Source organism: Euwallacea similis, chromosome 13, assembly GCF_039881205.1.
Source record: "Euwallacea similis isolate ESF13 chromosome 13, ESF131.1, whole genome shotgun sequence".
NCBI classification, from domain to species: domain Eukaryota; kingdom Metazoa; phylum Arthropoda; class Insecta; order Coleoptera; family Curculionidae; genus Euwallacea; species Euwallacea similis.
Window position 1 is genome coordinate 3,152,734 of NC_089621.1, and position 19,669 is coordinate 3,172,402.

The 19,669-nt window shown below is 35.2% G+C and overlaps 1 protein-coding gene across 2 annotated transcripts; it reads right to left on the reverse strand.

Moving 5' to 3' along the window:
• Positions 1-109: 109 nt before the first annotated feature.
• LOC136413149 (uncharacterized) lies at positions 110-18,532 on the reverse strand. 2 transcript variants are annotated; one of them, XM_066396542.1, is made up of 10 exons: positions 18,299-18,532; positions 5,280-5,472; positions 4,570-4,878; positions 4,289-4,516; positions 3,975-4,126; positions 3,773-3,918; positions 3,303-3,719; positions 2,915-3,160; positions 1,925-2,139; positions 110-1,873 (listed from the first exon to the last, which is right to left on the reverse strand). In XM_066396542.1, the coding sequence occupies exons 1-10, from the start codon at positions 18,342-18,344 to the stop codon at positions 1,636-1,638; spliced, it is 2,190 nt and encodes a 729-aa protein (XP_066252639.1). In that variant the 5' UTR covers positions 18,345-18,532; the 3' UTR covers positions 110-1,635. The 2 variants fall into 2 exon arrangements, with proteins under 2 accessions (XP_066252639.1, XP_066252640.1); XM_066396543.1 differs by having other exon boundaries at positions 111-1,873; positions 2,915-3,130; positions 18,299-18,530.
• Positions 18,533-19,669: the final 1,137 nt, after the last annotated feature.

Consider the following 19,669-nt stretch of genomic DNA (forward strand, 5'->3'; position numbering starts at 1 on the left):
AAAATCTACATGTACATTTAACGAATTTACGATCAAAATGTCGAGTATTAAGAATTTACTATAACCAATTAAAACTTAAACTTTTAATAACAAAATAAGGGATGTTAATACTAATTTAGCTTATTTATCATTAATTATGAGCGCTCATTAATCTTTGAGCGTTGTGGCAAGTCAGGTGAAGAACGACAGTTGTTAATGAGTTTTCAACAGTCCCATTCCTATTGATTTTATCTTTCTAAAGATGGATTATCCCGAGTCTTAAGTGATTTGCGAGGAAGGCTTTGTATAGAGTCTTATGAATTTTACATGTAAACATAATGATTTTTTATTAAACGATAGTTACATCGACGACAACAATGGACAAAGTATTCAGTTGTATATTCGAAAGCAAACTTGTAAAGAAAAATTGCTACTTTTACTATTAAAACTGTTATTTGCCACCACTATGCCTACTCACTATCAAATCATACTCAACGCCACCTACTTTCCTCATATAGCTGCTATTCATTACATAGAATCAGACGAAGGCTAAAGATGTGGCATTGATCCTACTTCCCTAAGTAGTCAAATAGACTCTAGATGCAGTTGGCACGTACGTTTTAACTTCTGTTTTCATTTAAGAGCATTTAGCAGAAAAGGGTGGAATTATCATATCATATCAGCCATAGATCGATGCGAACAATGTTGGTAAATTAGAGATTAAACAGACAAAATTTTTTTAAAAATGAGAATTTTATATCGAATTAATCAAAAATGATATCGAAATATTTCTTAAAGGTTATGTTTGTTTTTTATTTTTAGGCCAATTAATTCAGATTGCTTCTGCTGATACTGTTTCTATTTACCAGTACTCTTATGAGTAAGATGTCAATTCTGATCGAAATTAAGGCGTAAAAAGGAAAAATTTCGGACAAGAAATAATTAGAAATTATTTAAATAGATAACGAAATGGCGAATGATTTCTATCCTATTCAAACTCAGAATCGTAAAAATCATTCCATTACCGAAAGTAGTACCTTACACTAAAGTAGGTACTTTAGTGTAAGGTATTTGATTCTTAAAAAAGGTCCATTATCACTAAATGATGCATTTACTATCTAAGAGATTTATACAATTCCTAATATATTTGCTAAATAAATAATAAACTAAATGCATAATTTAGTAGTTATATTAACAAGTATCTACACTAATTTACGTTCCTTTAATGACGTAAATATACATTTCCACCGATGCAAAATCTACCTGCAACTTTGCAATAAATACCTGCACCTCGTTGGAAATTACCTTTGTCCGGTGGATTCCCTTTGGGGATTACTTTGCTTGACCATAAAGCAATTTATTTGCAGGATGTCACATTTAGTTAAACATCTGTAACTCTACCAAACTCGTCCGACTATCAGGGAACATTTAGGACATAGTTTGCCAATTCATTATATGCATCAGCTGAACGCAAATAACTTTTAATGGCTTCGGATTTTAAATGAGTTTTAGCTCATTACGAAATATTTAATTAAATCGGACACCGCTACGAGGCTTTGTTTTTAAGAATTAATTAAACAGGAGGCCACAGAAGGGTTGTAGGATGCAGGTGTCGGGTATTTATCAGATTTAAATTAGAGTTTTGAGGAAAATAAATCACGACTTGCTGATACTAGTTTCTGTGGTGGTTTCAGATTCTGCATCTGAGTTCCTATTATTGGCAATTTTCTCAGTCTCAGACAGAAGACGAGACTCTTCATTTGAAGAGGCCCCTTCCTCTTCTTCTTCAACTTCCTCATTTGCTTCAGTGGTTTCGCCAGAATCAGAGTTGCCTTTGCCCTTCTTTTGCTTCCGCAACTTTTCCTCCATCTCTTGGAACTTCATCGCTAAATATCTGAAGAAAACTTACTGAATTTACATATATTTTTCTTCGGAAGTATCGTACTTGTCCACTAACGGCCCGCTGTAATCTTCCGGGAATTTGGGAGATAGGGGGATGATGTATTTATAGAGCCGCTCGTTTAGCACGTAGAGCTGAGCCGTTGAGGCGCACTTGACGTTGTACCACCAATCGCAAGTGAGAGCTACTTGACTGAATATTGTCCCGTTGGGGCACAGGAAAGAGGCCTGACCTCCGTTAAGATCGCAATAGTGCCAGACCTGAAATAGAAAAACTGAATGATTGAAAATTAAGTGATCGCTCTCCGAACACACGGGCGGCAAATTTTTTTAAATTCTAATCTGGGCGTGTAGTAATGAAAATTCTGCATGAAACCCTACGGCTTTGGTGTCCTAATTTATGTGAACAAATACAAATTTCGCTGTTGTCGGGACGAATTAGTTGCCTATCAGCTATATTAATGGCGATCCTCATATTTCATTATGTTTTATGTCATTGAATTAATACGTATTCCATCAACAGTTCGGCCACTAATTCTCGGTCAAATCAGGGGGTATTGAAAATTATTAACACGCGTTTTAAACCGAATTAGTAATATTAAAATACACTCATAAGACAATCTGAATGTGGGTAAATCACAGAAATATATCACGAAAGTTCCCCATGGAACTGAATTTCATTGACGCAGCATTTTATCACGTCTGACAGAAAAGTATAAAGCGCACAATTCATTCTCTGGAACAAAAGCCTCTCGACTCTTAACCTCTATTTTGCCGCCGTGTGAACACCAATTTTGACCAACACTTTTCCAAGAGGAAATAAATATAAAACGGACGAATATATCTATAAATCACATTTTCTTGCGCAATTTAAACGGCTTGAACTTTATCAACTGAAGCAGTTAAACTCACTCCAGTTTCCGCTTTGGGGTCGCTCCAAAAAACGTGTGTTTAAGTTGACAACGCATTTGTTGCCCCTTGCCACTTACTCATCCTCCATTATGCCCCACTTAATTAACCGTTCTGGGAGATTTACCTGACAATTCGTGTCCGGATCCCCGAAAAAACCCTTATAGCGTTGCGTCTTACAACTGAAAGTGGTCTTGGGAATGTTGGACAAGGCAGGGTAGTCCACGCCCGGTTTCCCTGGGGTGCCCCCGTCGGGTGTGTCTGCAACTTCACCGCCTAAATCCACCCCTGCCTCGTTGTCGTACTCATACTCATCTTGCGCCATCACAGGTTGGTGCACCTTCTGCTCATACAAGTTTTGTGAGTTTTTAAACTATTTAACAACGTCGGAATCTAATGTTTAATTAAACGTCATTTTTGACGTCTTGGGTGGAAAAACAAAGGACAAGCGCGATGTTGCCACATCTATGGATTCTTTCTCTTCCTCTCTCCCTCACCCTTAAAGCAATACTCACCTGTCTGTCCTTCAAGTCGTTCAAAATCCTCACCAAAGTTTTAATACTGTTGTCGATATTATCAGGGGTCAAAGTCTGAGGTAATGCATTCGATTCCTGCAAATGTTTCAGCAACTCAGCCAATGAGGTCGTCTTCTCCTGCTTTCCCTCATCAGGAGGGTTGGACGCAACTGAATAATCTGTCTCATACTGAACCTTCTCGGTACTTGCAAGTGATGCTGGAGGCGCTGCGGTTGATATTGCTGCTGGGGTCCCTGTGTGATATTGGTAATAATCCTGGTATTGCTGTGGTACCTCTTCTGGAGCTGGAGTGGCCTGATGTTGGATTTCGTAGCTGCCTTGGTAGGAAATAGGCGTTTGGTAGGCTGGTCTTTGAGTTTGGTAGTGCTGCACTTTGGTAAACACCAGTGGTATGAACTAATTCCAAAAGATTTTTCAGCAAAAGTAGTTTTAATAATTCATGATAATACCTTCTCAGCTACATAATTCTCTTCGACAATGGTGGCAGGTTTACTGGGTTTCCTGCTGACTACCAACCCTTGCTGTTTGGGGCGGTTTTGCTGGATTACAATATAGGCTTTAGGGCGTTGTTTAGGGGTATTTGAAGGCTTCCTTCCTGGATGATTCATAGGGCAAAATGTTGGACATTTCAGAAATTTTGGTGATACTTACCAACGTCGGGAGTAAAGGGGATAGAGAAGCTTGATTGGGGTACATCGATGGCAATTTGGTGCTGCACAAAAGGTTTCACCCTTTCTCTGTAGGGTGTATGTATAGGTGTGGGGGTTTGCTCTATTATAGGAGTGGGGATTTGATGGAGGTACCTGAGAAAAAAATTTAGAAGAATCGAAAACACAATCTAGAGACAAATTTCGCAATGTGGCAACTTACCCAATCCAACTTAGTTGTCATTTTTTAGAGTTTGTTATACTCACCCATAACTTGAATTTACCAGATAAAATTTTAAAAAACCATAAAAATTTTACCTTGGCGGTTCCACTTGTTCATATTTCCCTGCCTCCTCCTCCCTAACAGGAATATCGATATTGGTTGCAGTAAAGGTTTCAATTGTGGTTTTGGTGGGCTGAACTTTGTACCTTGGCGCCTCGTAGTCAAACTCTTGTGGCGGTAATTTTTGAGGTCGCTCCCTAAACCTGTATTGAGGCACTAGCCTGTATCCATAAGGCGGGTTCTTCTGGTGCATTGCTTGTTGCCTAAATCCACACTTAAATAAATTTTTAACTATGCAGTTTTTTCGAATTTTTACCTTAATTTTAGTTGAGCTAGCTTCTCGTATATGGCACGCAAATCCTGCTGTGGAGGCTGTTCCCTGGCATTCGCATTATTTTCTTGTTCTGGAGGAGCACTTTCTGCCAAAACATAGTGAAGGTTTGGGTTGATCATTGGCCTAAATGGTCCGGGTATGGCGTTGGTTTCCAGGAATGGAGTGAACTTTTGACTGGGTTGATACAGGATATCTGGGGACCTAAAGTGCCCCTCCTGCTGCTTCTTGGGAGATTTGCGGGCATCTTCGAAGTCTTTGAACTGCTGAGCAGACACCCCGGCTTTATGAGGTCTATAATGTCCATTTTTTTCACTTCATATTAAGTAATATATCGCCAATATTTCATAAATACTTGAAGGAAATATTTAGAAAAGTCGATGTATTTGTGGTTGATTTATGTCGCCATTAGATGGGAAGAAGGAAATGGCACTATTTTTCGTCAAGTCGGAAACATCAAAGGGAGGTTCTTAGTATGGTTTTCACATACTCAGGTAAATTTACGAATTTAGCACACAACATGTCTAAAGTATGTCCAAGTTCAAATAAGTTTGAGAGTTAGAAGAGGGAGAGAAATACAATATTTCTCTATTAAACTGTAGCTGCACATATATGCAATACATTTTCGAAATTACCCCATTTCAACAGTTGAAAGAATTAATTAATAGTTCTAATTTCTCTACTAAAATGCTTACCTATTAAATGGTTGATTGAAGTAAAAGTTCTGATAAGGTAAAAGCCTCTTTTTGCGCTCTGATGAGGATAAAGTGACGTTAATACTTCTTAAGGCTTCGTCTGTGCTACTTTCTGTTATTTTGATAGTAGAAATTGTGACCGAATTGGGCTTATCGTGATGTATCGTTGATATGGCTGCTGTGAATGTATTACCTAGAAAGTTGAAATCAAATTGTAATATATATATGCCTGTCTTGTTTCAATTCAAAATTCATTGCAATTTAATTGATTTTCCATGTCGAGAAAGTGCAGTTTTAAGCTCCAACTAAAGCTTAATCCGGGCTCTTTTTCCATTGTATTTACGTTTTGGATTGAGGGCAAAAACGCCATAAATGATTAGGTATTTTGGTTAAATTTTTTCCTTTTTAACTGTGTTGATTTTTTTAAACTGAATATAAAGTCAAATTTAAGTAAACGTTTTGGGCAATCGCAGTCTCACAAAGAATGAAATTATTCGAAACCTAATAAAGATGACAAAAGGATTTCTATGGGTAAATTATTCTTAAAAAGTAGCAAATTCATGGAAAAGTGGAGTTTTAGCATCACAAACAAAACAAAAAGAGTTTTTGCAAAAATTTATTCGTGGGTCGTTTATTGAGCAAATTCATGGACAACTAAAATATCCACTGTCCAATACTGAAACAATTGTGGTATTGTTGAATAATAAACAAAAAACTGAACGAATTTGAGTCTTAAGAAACTGGACAAACAGGACCAACATTAACATTAAAAAGCATTACGTAGATTGCCGAACAAAAAAACATGTGAGAAATAATAAATCTGTATATTCTTAACAATATTCCATTTTTCCTCTATGACTTTCATTTCACTGCACAGCTTAGTTCCTCAGTCACGACTAGACAAGACTTACTTAATCTGCGTATACTTTCCTTCCTGGTACATTTTCAGATAAAGTTATGACCCGAACCATAAACTAGTCTGTGTTTGGTGTAGCATTAATGAATATTACATTAGAATTACATTAGATTAATTATTGTATGTCGGTTATATATCTCAGCAATTCTTTCCGGTTAGTGATCGTAGCTTGAGGGAACAGGAAGCTGGTCTTATTGCAAATAAACTTAATTTACTAGGTAAAGAAATGCCAACAATAGGACCTATATGGCCCTAGAGTTTTCCTATAGCTTGCTACTAGAGACTGGAATTCCTAACTAAGCAGTTACAGGATCAATTTTGTTTATGGACTTACCATCAAAAGTTAACTACGCCGCAAAAACTTCCCTTCAGTAAACCTTATTAAAATTCTATTGGCAACTCTTGCATTGCTTTCAGCGAAAAGTTCTAAATTGATAAAGTAAAACTTCCTGTAAAAAATATTTTAGCTGGAAAGTTTCTATTTACACGTTGTTTAATTCCTTAAAGAGTTGTTTTACTGAAACCCACCTGCCTCTATTCCAATCCAGACAATTGATAAACATCTCATGAAAACAGAGCAGTGGCTTCAAATCCTCTGACTTCATAACTGTTACACTGTAACTTGTAGTTGTTAAACTGAACTTGGTTCAGCAGAACGTAAGACTTCATTGCTATCAAGAACAGTGCCTAAGGGGTTTGTTGCCTATTTTACGCCGGAATGGTTAGATATTAAGATCACAGAGATATTAAGAGGAAATCTGAAATCGAAGCTAAATCAATGTCCAACAGGAGTTAAGCGATTAATTCTTTGATTTGGGGGGGAATTAGAGCTGCAGATTTCATTGCTGTATTTGCCCCCAATGGAAGAAAAATTAACCAGAAAGTGAGTTTAGGAGAGAGGGTGCTTTTACTTATTTTTCCGTTTGTTTTACCCATTACTCGACCAATGATATGAGGAGCAATTTCTTACGTAAAATTACTGATATTTCGATATGTTCCCCCCATTCCTTCAGGATTATTCAGTATCTTTGATGTGCCCAAACTGAAGAATTTGGATCTTGCCTTCAATGCTATGACTGAAGAGATGAAAATTAAAACGGTGTTACGGAACGTGGATATTTTTAGGATTATAAAATATTGGAAAATAAATTATTTATCTTTCTTTGCTCTCTATCAATGTAACAAAACCGTACGCTAATCTTGTTCAGAAGTTTCTAATGCCAAACGTTCATTATTATTAATTCAATAATATTAAATTTTGATTAATTGCAGGCAAATGATTTACTAATTTGTTTTATGAGGAAGTTTAGGCTTTACTGTCTTAGGACCTGGTAACATTAAACAATTTTCAACTTTTCTTTATATTCCTTAGGTGATAAAATTATTCAAACATGGTACCGGCTGTAATAAGCGTAATATTTATTTCAACCTCATCTGCTTCCCTGGAGCAAAAACTGAAGTAGAAAGCATTTGAAATTAGATAGTTAAGTCCATTAAACTTCCTAGAAGATCAATTAAGCACTTAGTCCAGTTTCAGTTCCGTGCGTTGAAGAAATTGAGCAATTTCTCTATATAGACCCACAAAGAAATCACCAATGAACTTCGAATTCGTCGGCAATGTGCGGAAGTAAAATCAATAAATCATCACATATTTGATCTGCGTACCTAAGTCAAGAGTTAAAACTCCCCAAATGAAAGTTCGGGGGAATGTTAACGTACAAACTCCTTTATTAGTTTTAGTGGGGAAATTGCCTTTGCCCTCCTTTATAAAGCCAAGCGGAAAAGATAACAGCGCAACATGAAAGTAATGGATTGATCATTGGGGATCACGCCTCAGGTGATTGAGAAAATATTTTCAGAAATTTATGTACATACATGTGGTATATTTCTGGGTGGAGGAAGAAAAATGGGAACGATATTGCATTTGAGGAAATACACAGTTTTAAACATTCAGCAGGTTTTTTTTCTTGCCCGCAATTCCACTAATGCCATTAATTCAACCCCGCAAAACACAAAGTAGAGAATTGAGTTTATTTCTAAATTTACAACTCGCCGGACCGTATAGTATACAATATATGGACAGCACATCTAAACAATCGAGTTAGCTCCAAAGCTGTTTCATATGCAGCTTGGTTCGAAACTGATGGTCCGCTAATTAAGGGAATATTGTCGGTACCGGCTTTCGGATAGACTTTTTGAATTATTAATTAAAGCAATTGGCAATCGCACGTGTCACAAATACCACTAATTTCGATAGACGCTACTGTGCAGAGTCTCTTCTTTGAATAACCGAAAATGTCGGCCTAATGAGGTTTCAACTAGGGCTGTCCGCTTTTCGGGCAAAGCTTATCGGGAACGTACTTTTTGGCAAGTTGTAAGTATGAGGGGAAATTAGCATTTAGCAGAAATATGATAACGCAAAAAGCACGTCCCCCACAATAATCAAATTACTATGTAAATCTATGCAACCTTCACTTAACAACCCCAAGTTTATTTTAATACTGCGAACGATTACAATTGAATTTAGGTATATAACATTGTATAGCAAACATTAGGAAATTCCTAATAACAAACAAAAAAGGGATATTTAGTGTATATCTGGTTGCCTAGGCAAGAGGCATATATGACTTGCGCCTGCGAAATATACGAAAGCAATTTCTGAAGTTTAAAGCATCTTTGGGACTCTTTGAAGGTCCTGTAGACCTTTCAAGTGTGCGACATACCTTTAAAAACTTTGTATTGAAACCTCAACATTTTTAAGTAATTTTGTTTATCAGTTTTCGATAACTTTAATGCTTAAAAATGCTCCGCGTCGTTATTTATTTAAGAAACCTGGTAGCACTCAGAGAGCCGCCATGTTACATGGGGGGGTTAATATCACACAGTGGGAGAAAATGCTTATTATGTAGGCCCATAGTAGAATGTTGTTTAAATGATTGCCTGCATATTAAAGACTATCAAGGTTTCTAATTATTTTCCTTAATAGATGTCCATAGGTATGAGTTTGCGATACCATGCAATGATAAAACTTTCAATATGCTCAATTTCTTATCGATATTAATCCTTTAGATTCTTGGCATTTTTGGCCATTGTAATTTCCATCAATATACTCTACCAAAATCGAGGTTATTGAATGCTGCTAGATGAACGTTTATGGCGTTTTCTAGTTCACTTCGTATAATAGTTTTCTTTCTTAACGTTAATAATTACTTTGCACCAATTTGTAATGCTAATGGTCAGTATTTTACGAAAATTTAGTCTAAATTAATCGTGTTCTTGAGTAATGTCGCCATGAACTTTGTTTTCCGTTTAATGAAACTAATTCGGTTATTTGCCATGTTACACCACATTCTCTATTTGCAAAACGACCCGTAATATTTCAGCCATTTGTGCTATGAAATTGGCTTTTTAATAGTCTATTAAACTATTTCATTCTAATGCTCCTGCTTCAATATGATTTGAAAAAAAATTCAAAGGAGAAATGGATTATATGGAATGAAACATATAGAACGTGAATTTCTCCGGTTCCTCGCCTGTTAAAACATTGAAAATATATAAAATAAAAGCGGGTAAAGCACATAGAACTCACTGATGTAATATTTTAGAGATTTGATAACTTCAAAGCAGGCAGAAAATTTTAATTTCCATTCCACGTGGAAAATTTCTTTAATTTTTTCCAGCTTCTGAACTTAATTAAAATCTGACTATGATTGGCACTTTCCATCTAGATAATGTGTTTCCGAATTTTGCGCTATATGTTTTAAACAAAAAGCTTACAGATGAATTTCCTTCTAAAATGAATTTAACAATTTCCTTGGCAAAGGAAAAATGACACCTTTCTCTTTCGTGAAGTTAAAGTCACAGGCATTGGTCACGAACATTAGTCATGTGGGCGTGTATGAGAATGTAACCATTTTTAGAGAATTGAAAGGAAATTCCGTCTCAAGAAGTAAATAAATCGAAGGCAACTGAATTGGATTTAAAGTGGCTGCTAGGAACTATCACAATTAAGATTTAACAAGAGCTTATAATCTCCTTAAATCTAATACCATTCGTCGAAAGTTTGAAATGCTGCGTTGAAAAACTGAAATTTAGATCAGTCTATTGTGTCGACAAGACTTATCTCTTTATTGTGAAGTTATTAGTTATGTAAAAATATTTTGCCCAGATTAAATTCTATAAGATTCAAAATAAATCATCCGAGAGAGAAAGGCGAAATAAGTGCTTTTAATTCACCGAAATGACTTCCATTTTTCGTTTTAATGGCGTTCTGTTGCAACATATTACTCCGTTTTAATTAAATCATTTAAATTGTAAATTTTTGATTGGTAGAAGTTCGATTATGCACAACAAACGTGGTTAGTTAGTTTCCATTTTACTTTTTTAATATTAAACGCCATGGGAGATCGTTTCTTCAATGCAGCGACGTGAGTTGCTTCACAGTACTCGAATTATAATTTTATTGTTTTAGATTTTACATGTAAAGATGCTATCTGACAGATGGAAAAAGTAGTGTTACAGGAAGACATCATATGAATGCGGAAATCTTTAACTGTATGAGGAGTGAATAACTTTAGAGGTAAACCTAGCCACTTGTGCGCGCGATAACTAATTTAGTTGAACACCCTGTATTTAATTTAGAAAAATATTACAAGCCGGAAGCATTGCTTGAGTTGAGGGTTTTTAGTCAAATCGTTTGAGGTGTCCGAGAACTTTACGAAACCACCCTGTATTGCAGAATATATAATATAGTATAGATGGGTTTCAGGCCCTCATATAGTCATAAACTTATATAATCCTGAATGATAAATTTAGTGGCTTCGCGCAAAATAATGTAAAAATTTGAATTTATTTGAACAATTAAAATAATTAAAATTCTGTTTTGAAAACCGGTAGCGATGCTTCGTACGTCTCTGATTTTGTACAGACTTGGAATAATTACTTTTTAGCTGAAAACACCCTTAATAGGCATTTCGTAGGGTGCTGATTTATGGAGAGTCGTAGTTATAACTTCTTCACTTAAAAATTACATTTAATAAAAATGTTAGTTATTTAGGAACCTGAGTGACGTAGCAGAAATTTTGTTAGGTCTTAAATTTATTTAAAGAAAATAATTTTTGAAAATTCTGTTTTTTTTTAAACGAGGCTTCGTACGGCACTGGTATTTACATAAACGGGTTTATTACTTTTCAGTTGAAAAAACACAGAATCAAAATTTCATGATGTAAAAATTGAGTGTCGTAACACAAATTTAATCAATATTTCTAGTAGAAATAGATTTTTTATGACCTTGTTAGTATTTGCCATTATTGGATTCTCGTTTCCACCCACAAATTTAACACTTTCCCATTAGATTTCTAATTTATCAACACATCCATGATGACCAGTTAAACTTACACACACATTCCAACCAAATCTTGTAATCTGTACTTTACACAATACATAATCGAAAATTAAAAACGAGTATCTTGTAGTTCCAATGAAAGCCACTTTTTCTCCTTTTATTTTGATGTTGTGGACAGAATTCCACTTACATGTGCGTAACTCTAATCATCAGTTTATACCTCTTAAAGAAACCATTAAGCACCAATCTCAACACTGTTCCATCGATCATGGCCATTAACAGATGATTAATTAGCACTTCATTAAACCAGCAAGTTATGTATGTATATGTAAGGAAACTAGTTACGTTAATCTACATCAATATCAATCATTACCGTTTCTTCAGCCTGCAGTTTGAAAATTGCGTATAATCGGCTTTTTTAAGAGATTAAAGATACCTTGACAAGCGCATGGATTGAACAAGGAACTGTAATGCATTGAAAAAGCCCATTAAAAGTAATCTAAGACGGTTTTTGCTTCGGTTAAAGGAAAGGCACATATACGTTCACTTGAGATTTACATGTAATAAAATCAGTCCTATATGATTACCCATTCGTATCCATTGTGTAACTTAAAATTGCCGTCAATCGCATAGGAGATGTCTCCTTAATGGAGATCTTTGCTAAATTTACATATATTTACAACCCTGATGAGTGATTAATATGATTTCAAGAGAAGTCATCATTGCGTGCCATATGGCAGACGTAAAGAATGAATTATTTAATAAGAATGTCGGAAAAAACATTGACCTTGTGTACTTTCATAAATAAAGAAATTTTTTGAAGCTGGTAGTATTGGGGCTATTTCTTTGCCCTGTAATTTGCACGTGTATGTAATGTTTTCTTCACAAAAATATTAAATGTATCACTCACAAGAAGAAGTCGCTTTCTACGTCAATTTGACGAGGCACTGAGCCTTGGCGGTAGTACCGCACAAATGAGCTTTGTGGTTAATAACTTGGTTAAGTAGTAGGTGCTTTATAATAGATGTTAATAATAGGAATGCTCTTCTCTTGAACGGGTTTAATTTTCGCTTAACAATAGGTTTGTTTCCCTGTAAATTGCCTTAAATAACGCTTTCCATGTGCTATGACAGCACAATTCACTTTCTTATGTGCAGAAAAAACGTAATTTAAGAATTCATTTGCACGAGTTAAAAACATACAAAATTCAAGGTTCTTCAGAGGGTGGAAATGTATTTAAGCGATGACATTAAGTTCACCATTTTGACCAGAAAAAATTTAACATAGTGGTAGTTTTCATGTTTTAAATTAAAAATAAGAAAAAATGAACACACATGTACATTCCGATAACCGTATTGCATCTCCATATGTATGGGGCAGCAAATTATTCTAATCCCGGCGGCATGCAAACGGCACGCACCTTTCTGGTGATCTATTTACCGAATTCATCCCCCCGAAGGCGAATCGGGCACATACGAACAACTGGACGCCTATTTACAAATCGTTAAATAATTATATGAATATTTATTTATGAAAACAGATGGGTAAACGAAGGCAAGTCACGCATAAAATCGATGAATCTGAATTCGTCGATGTTGTGCTTCCATTCCAGATTCCCAGACATCATTTCGACATTAATTCATTTTCAGATGGGTCGTCAGGTGTGCTCGGGTCCGTCATTTGATTCGACTTTTGCATCATTTATTAGTGTGATTGTTTGAATTTTGAGTCATCCAAAATCGTAAATGTGAAAAAAACGAAGCCGTGACCCGGATGCGAAAAATAACACTGTCAGCGTGTGAAGTAACGTTAAGCATTTCACGTAAACGGTAAACCACTAAACCAGTTCGCTTGTGCGTTTCCGTACTGCGACAGGTGGAAAACGACGAAGTAAAAAATCCGGAATGAAATTGCAGCGATGTTCGCTACACATGTGACACTTTTCCATGGCCTATAAAACTTACACAATTCGATGCGATGGTTCTTAATATCTTCTCAGTTTTAACACTCAAAAAATTATTTACGACTTGAAAGTAATAGTATGAAAAGAGATACAAACTAAGAAATATTATACTTGCACTTCTATATGGAGAAAATTTTTTAATTGAATGAAGACACGTAAATATGACTCATAACAATAGGATTAAGAAAAAAATTCAATAACTTTCTACCCAAAAATGCTTTTTGGAAATAATGTCAATCATTGCATAAATGATTTGCAAAACACGTCACCATCTAAAATTTTTTAAAACTTGATCCACGTCCAATTCTACATCCCTAATCAATCTCGACATATCTGATTTTTTCCTGAAAAATTTACTAGCTCTTCCATAAATGGCAACGTCGTGCTGCACTAATGTCACAATACCAAGGTGACTATTGCAGGAGCGCAGCCTCACGTGACTGCCAGTCAAATTTACATGGCTGCCACTATTAAGAAATTTTACTTTAATTTCAAATTAATGGTTAACAATACATTTTCGTCGATCAAATGTGCCAAATTTGATACTTTCGCCCTTGCATTTATATTAGAGAAAATCAAATATAAATTAATTCAATAAAATTCCTACGGTCCAAAGCGGTCACTGCACGTGTCTGCTATAAGGATAGAATGCATTTTTCATAATCTATTTATCTAGAAAAAATGACGAACACTAGACCAAACCACGCCGTAACAAATGGAAATTCATGACTCTGAAATATTAACAAAGCCTTTGGTAAACAGGAATTTGCATTTTTGTTTGCCCTTCTCGATGCTTATTTATACCTACATTTGAATTTTTAATGGAAAATCGCTAAAAGTGCAAAGTTAATCCTTTTTAAGGTTTCGTTTGAATAATTGGTTTTATGTTTTAGAGCCGAGCTTCAAAATGGGTAGTTTGTCAAAGCGAAGTATAACACATGTGCATTAAAAAGCAATATAATGTGGTATTCAGAGGATAAAGAATCATCTGAATAATTGTCACCAAATGCTGATAATATCATGAGAATGGTAGATTATGAAAAATCAAGCCTTGAATAATGTAAGAAAGAGGATGAAATACAAATAGGTTTGGGTAATAACTTTCAAGCAATATAAGTTCAATAATACCAAAATATTAAATTACCACATCATCTATGTAAATAAATCCGAATTTCTTAATAAAATTAGATTCTAATCAGATCTACATCCATTTAATTGAAACATGCCTTGTAAACTTGTAAACTAACGAGAAATGCAATTAAAAACTTGAAGTAAAGAAACATGAAATAGCAATAAATCAGCACTGTAATTGACGCCTACACCTCGACAATGTCGCAATTTAGTCGGTACCAATAAGTACCCCTTACTTGAATTTAGTACTTTTCCTTTCCCTTCTGTATCCTCTGGGTTTGTTAAACATAAGAGTTGGGAAATCGTTACCTCAGCGAACTTATAGAGATAATTGGGATCGAAATTTCAGGCTTATTTGAAAGTTAGGCAGATTCTAGAATAACAAATATTGCATTCACCATTTTGTTGAAATTTTTAAAATTTGTTTTAAAATTGTTGAAATTCTTAAAATATATCTGAAACGAGAAATAGGAGTCTATAACTACATAATAGCAAAATTTAAAGTCACTGCATTTAATTAAATCTATAACACCTTGAAATGGTTAGAAATGCAATTAAATCGTACGCATTTCAATGTATTCAAGGAAATAGCAAAAGGGCAATAAATTCGCACTGTGGTTAACACCTACGCCTATCGGCAATGACGTAATTTGGTCAGTACCAATAATGGCAATTTATAGTTAAGTACTTTTCCCTTCTATCCTCAGGTATTGTTAAACATTTCAAATAAATGATAGATAATAGTATAAAATCATGAACATTGGGAAACGCTCGTTTCGTCGCAAAGAAGTATAGAATTGCGGAGTTTCTTCTCTTTGTAGCTCTTTCCATAAGGATAACATCGCAGTCACCATTCTGTAGAGGCAACTCCCATTTAATGTATTGGTACTTTTGCTCAGAATTCTATAATTATTGGAAAAGTAATTAACCCTCAAAGGACTTAATAATTAAAAAATAAATGACAATAAATCTGCTGCTAATTAACACTTATATTCAACGTCCATTAATGTACAATTCACGGCACCTCTTAGCCTCTTTAGTGTTACATACATATATGTATACATATATATGCAGTGTGGAAGTTTTGGATGGAACAGTCCATATAACTAAGATACCGAATATGTGAATATGTGACCAAAATCCGCGGACACGTCAATTTTTATTTTTTCTGGCGGTTTTTTGAAGGTAAGTAAATTCATGTATACAGAATAGTCCAAAAATTAGGTATGACACTAATTTTGTTTTTTCAAATGAAAACATTAATTTTTTATTTCATTTTTGAATTTTACGCAAAATTCTGTTTCATATACCATGTCCTATACCTAAACGCAACAGGTCTCGAGAAATTTACGATTGAACATATCAAAAACTGAAACTTTTGATTTCTTTGGTCCTGAAAAGGACCGATTTAATACAAAATAAAACAACAAACAACAATTAAATTAAATGTTCAACTTGGATTCCACTTACTTCTTGACAATAAGCAAGATGATGAATGAACTCCTGTTTGATGTTTTGAAGCATTGCTGAGGTAATTGTTCTTATTTCTTGTAATACTTTCTTTTGAAGGTTCGATAGGTGCTGGTTAAATAAAGTATACCTTACTCTTAAGATAACCCCATAGAAAGTAATTTAAAGGCGTAAAGTCAGATAATCGTGAGGGTCATTCAATTACATCCAGCGTTCAGGAAAAATGTCATTTAAATAAGCACTAACATCACCGTGGTAATGAGGAGGAGCTTCATCATGTTGAAATCATAAAGTATCACAGGGAACATCAGGATGATTCTCATTTGGATATAGCTCAACAAGAGCAGCAACAAAATCTATGAGCAATTCTAAATACTTTTCACCCGTTAATATCCCGTCAATGAAATAGGGTCTTAAAATTCTGTTGCCAACTATTCCGGCCCAAGCATTTACCTTTTTTGGAAATTGAGTGTGGGTCTCCATCATCCAATGAGGATTCTGGAATGCCCAATAGCGACAGTTTTGTCTATTAGCTGTACCGTTAAATACAGTAAGTTACCTTCATCAGAAAAGATAATACGGTTGACAAAAGTAGCATCAGCATTGCACCTCTCCATCATGTTAGCACAGAATTCAACTCTACAATCAGGATTATTTGCATTTAACTCGTGGACCAACTATAATTTGTATGGATGCCATTTATAAGTTTTCGAATATTTCAGAAGTGTGGCTGATGTCATTATTAACAGCCACTGCTCGCGGGGTATTATGCGGATTTTCTTGTAGCTACATTAAAATGTTTAATTGCACTTCTTCGGATATTTTAGACCGGTGCTGTAAATGTCTCTAACATGTCCCAGTTTAGAAAACTTATTTAAAATTTTAAAAACTGTGGAGTGCACTAAAGGGCCATCATCTGGATATTTATCGTCAAATAAAACACATACTTCTTGATGTGTAAGTTGTCTATCTCCACATCCTTTCATAATCAGAATTTTGATTCTCTGTTTTTCTATGAAATGCAATGATCAAAATGGTGCAAATTTTGCAATGAATCAAAAGCGACGAAAATAACTACTTGGCATAAACAGAAACTGAACAAAAATAAACAAAAAAAAAAGACATGCGGGTTCGCGCTCACAATTCCATGGCCTACTTGATCAAACATTTTTTAGGACACACGGTAAACGAACCATTTCAACAATGTTCAATCCGAAATTTCTCGAGACCTGTTGCGTTTAGATACATGAAACGCAGTTAGAATTTTGCGTAAAATTCAAAAATGAAATAAAAAATAGGCACTTCCATTTGAAAAACAAAGTTGGTGGTCGCACCTGATTTTTGGACTACCTTGTATACATGAATTTACCATCAAAAAAACCGCAAGGAAAAATTAAAATCGACGTGCCCGAGGGTTTTGGCCGCATATGTTCGGCATCTTAGTTATATGGACCGTTCCATCCAAAACTTCCACACTGTATTTATATACATATATAAAGTTTTAAATGTTTGGCATGTTTACATAGACAAAACGTGTATGTTTGTGTAAAACGTGCAGAAAATTACATACGGTCGAGTACTCTTCACAAGCCCTCGGTCAGTGTTAAAATGCCACTCGAGCGTAGAAATTTGTGCCGCATTTTAAAAACTATTAGAATAATTTTGCCTCACGTTATCCCCGTGTTTGGATTACATTTCAAATATTAAATTCCAACTTTCAGAAACTACAAGTAGAATAGCATATGTCTAATTTATAATGTGGCGACATAGTGTGCATTTGCATTCCGGAGATTATTATGTGTACGCTCCAGAATAAGTTTTAATTTTTCCAATAAATCATTTTTGGATACCTATATCATTTATTCGAATCCGCACACTTTAATGACTCTTTTGTGAAATATTTATGATTTAATTATTAAATTATTTATTTTGCTCGCGATCAGTTCAATGAATACATAAATTTTAAAATAATTTCGTATTTTGTTGTTAAAATTACTTCCGCTGGAGCTTTTTGAAAATTATCCTTTGTTTTTTATCTGTATTATGGCGATGCAAATTTCACTGTTGCAGCTAATTTTGTGTTTGCAAAATTGATTGTCTATAATATACGCTCATAATGATCGAATTAAAATGCATTTATAACTTGTAAAGGAAATTTTAACTCAATAATTTTGGTATAATGAATATTAACTTACAAATACATATCAAGAGCACCGCATAAATCGCCGCCGTCGCCATCATCACCACTAAAATTGAAAGTTAAATTCCATAGTTCCATTCACACCCCTAATCATCACCACCCGGTACACGCGAAACTTGACCGATAGCGGAAAATCACCATACGCAAGTGGTACTGCTATGCGGACTGCGCCCAAGAGAACCGCAATGAAACAAAGTGGTACCGACGGGCGAAGAAGTGGTGCAATGTCAAGAGAAGAGAAAAGGAACCTGCCTCGTGCAGCCTTGGAAGGACGTAGTCGTAATTGTTTGATTAAGGGGTTTGTGATCACTGAATAGCTTGATTGATGTATTGTTTGCGAAGACAAATACTAATCGAGATTCTCATTAAAATTCCTCAAATCTGTCAAATAGTGTCAAAATATGAGAATATTATAGTGCTTTGGCAGTCGACGTCACGCGATCCGGCGCCGTGGCTAATTTGAAACAAAAGAACGGGGCGTTGTTGCCATTTTTGGCAGTCATTTTGAAGTGTTATTGCGAAATAACGCATTGCGGCTTAGTGGTGCGGATTAGTACTGCAGCTGTGATAGCGCGTAAATAGTTATACAACGGAAACATATGCAAGATATTCCAAAAAGTTTGTGCCAAACTTAAAGAAAGTTACAAGGGACATTGTGGTGAACAACTTTTGTGTAGCAACTACTAGTCAAAAATAAGCCGTTTTGCCTTCAAAATCATTTTTGTTCAAAAGACTTCGATATTCAACTTCAGTAAATAAAATAACGACATAAACACTTTAGAGTCTAGGACGTCGAACCGACAAGCGGGCCAGATGGACTTCCGAGTTGCGCTTCAACCAACCTAAGTCAGATCTATGGTGCATGAACCAATTTTGTCATCGTACCACTTCCTGGGAGTTCACGCGTCATGGAGTATGACAGTGGTTTCCTGAAATTTATGGCCAGAAACAGTGGAAATCCTCTTTTCCTAAGGCTGCAAATACTCAATGAATTCTGATGTAATTCGGAGCGTTTCTATCGTTTGAAAGAAAGTACTTTCTGAAAGGCAGAAACTGAGAATAACACATTTTTAGAATTCCAGAAATTCAATGAATTTTGCAGTAATTTTTAGATCCGATGAAACTTTAAGAAATTAATAAACCCTTATGAAAATTAATCATAATTTAATAGAAATTCTCGTTTAATAGAACTGTAGAGAATAAACAAAAATATTGTACTTGGAATTCTGAGCACATTTGTACACACAAAACAGTGATAATCCACTTTTCATAAAACAACACATCACGCAGAGAGTTGGCCGAGAGATTCCCTTTGAGGGATCTCACCTCGTCCTTTTTCGGTAGTTTCACCTGTCACTTAGTAGCG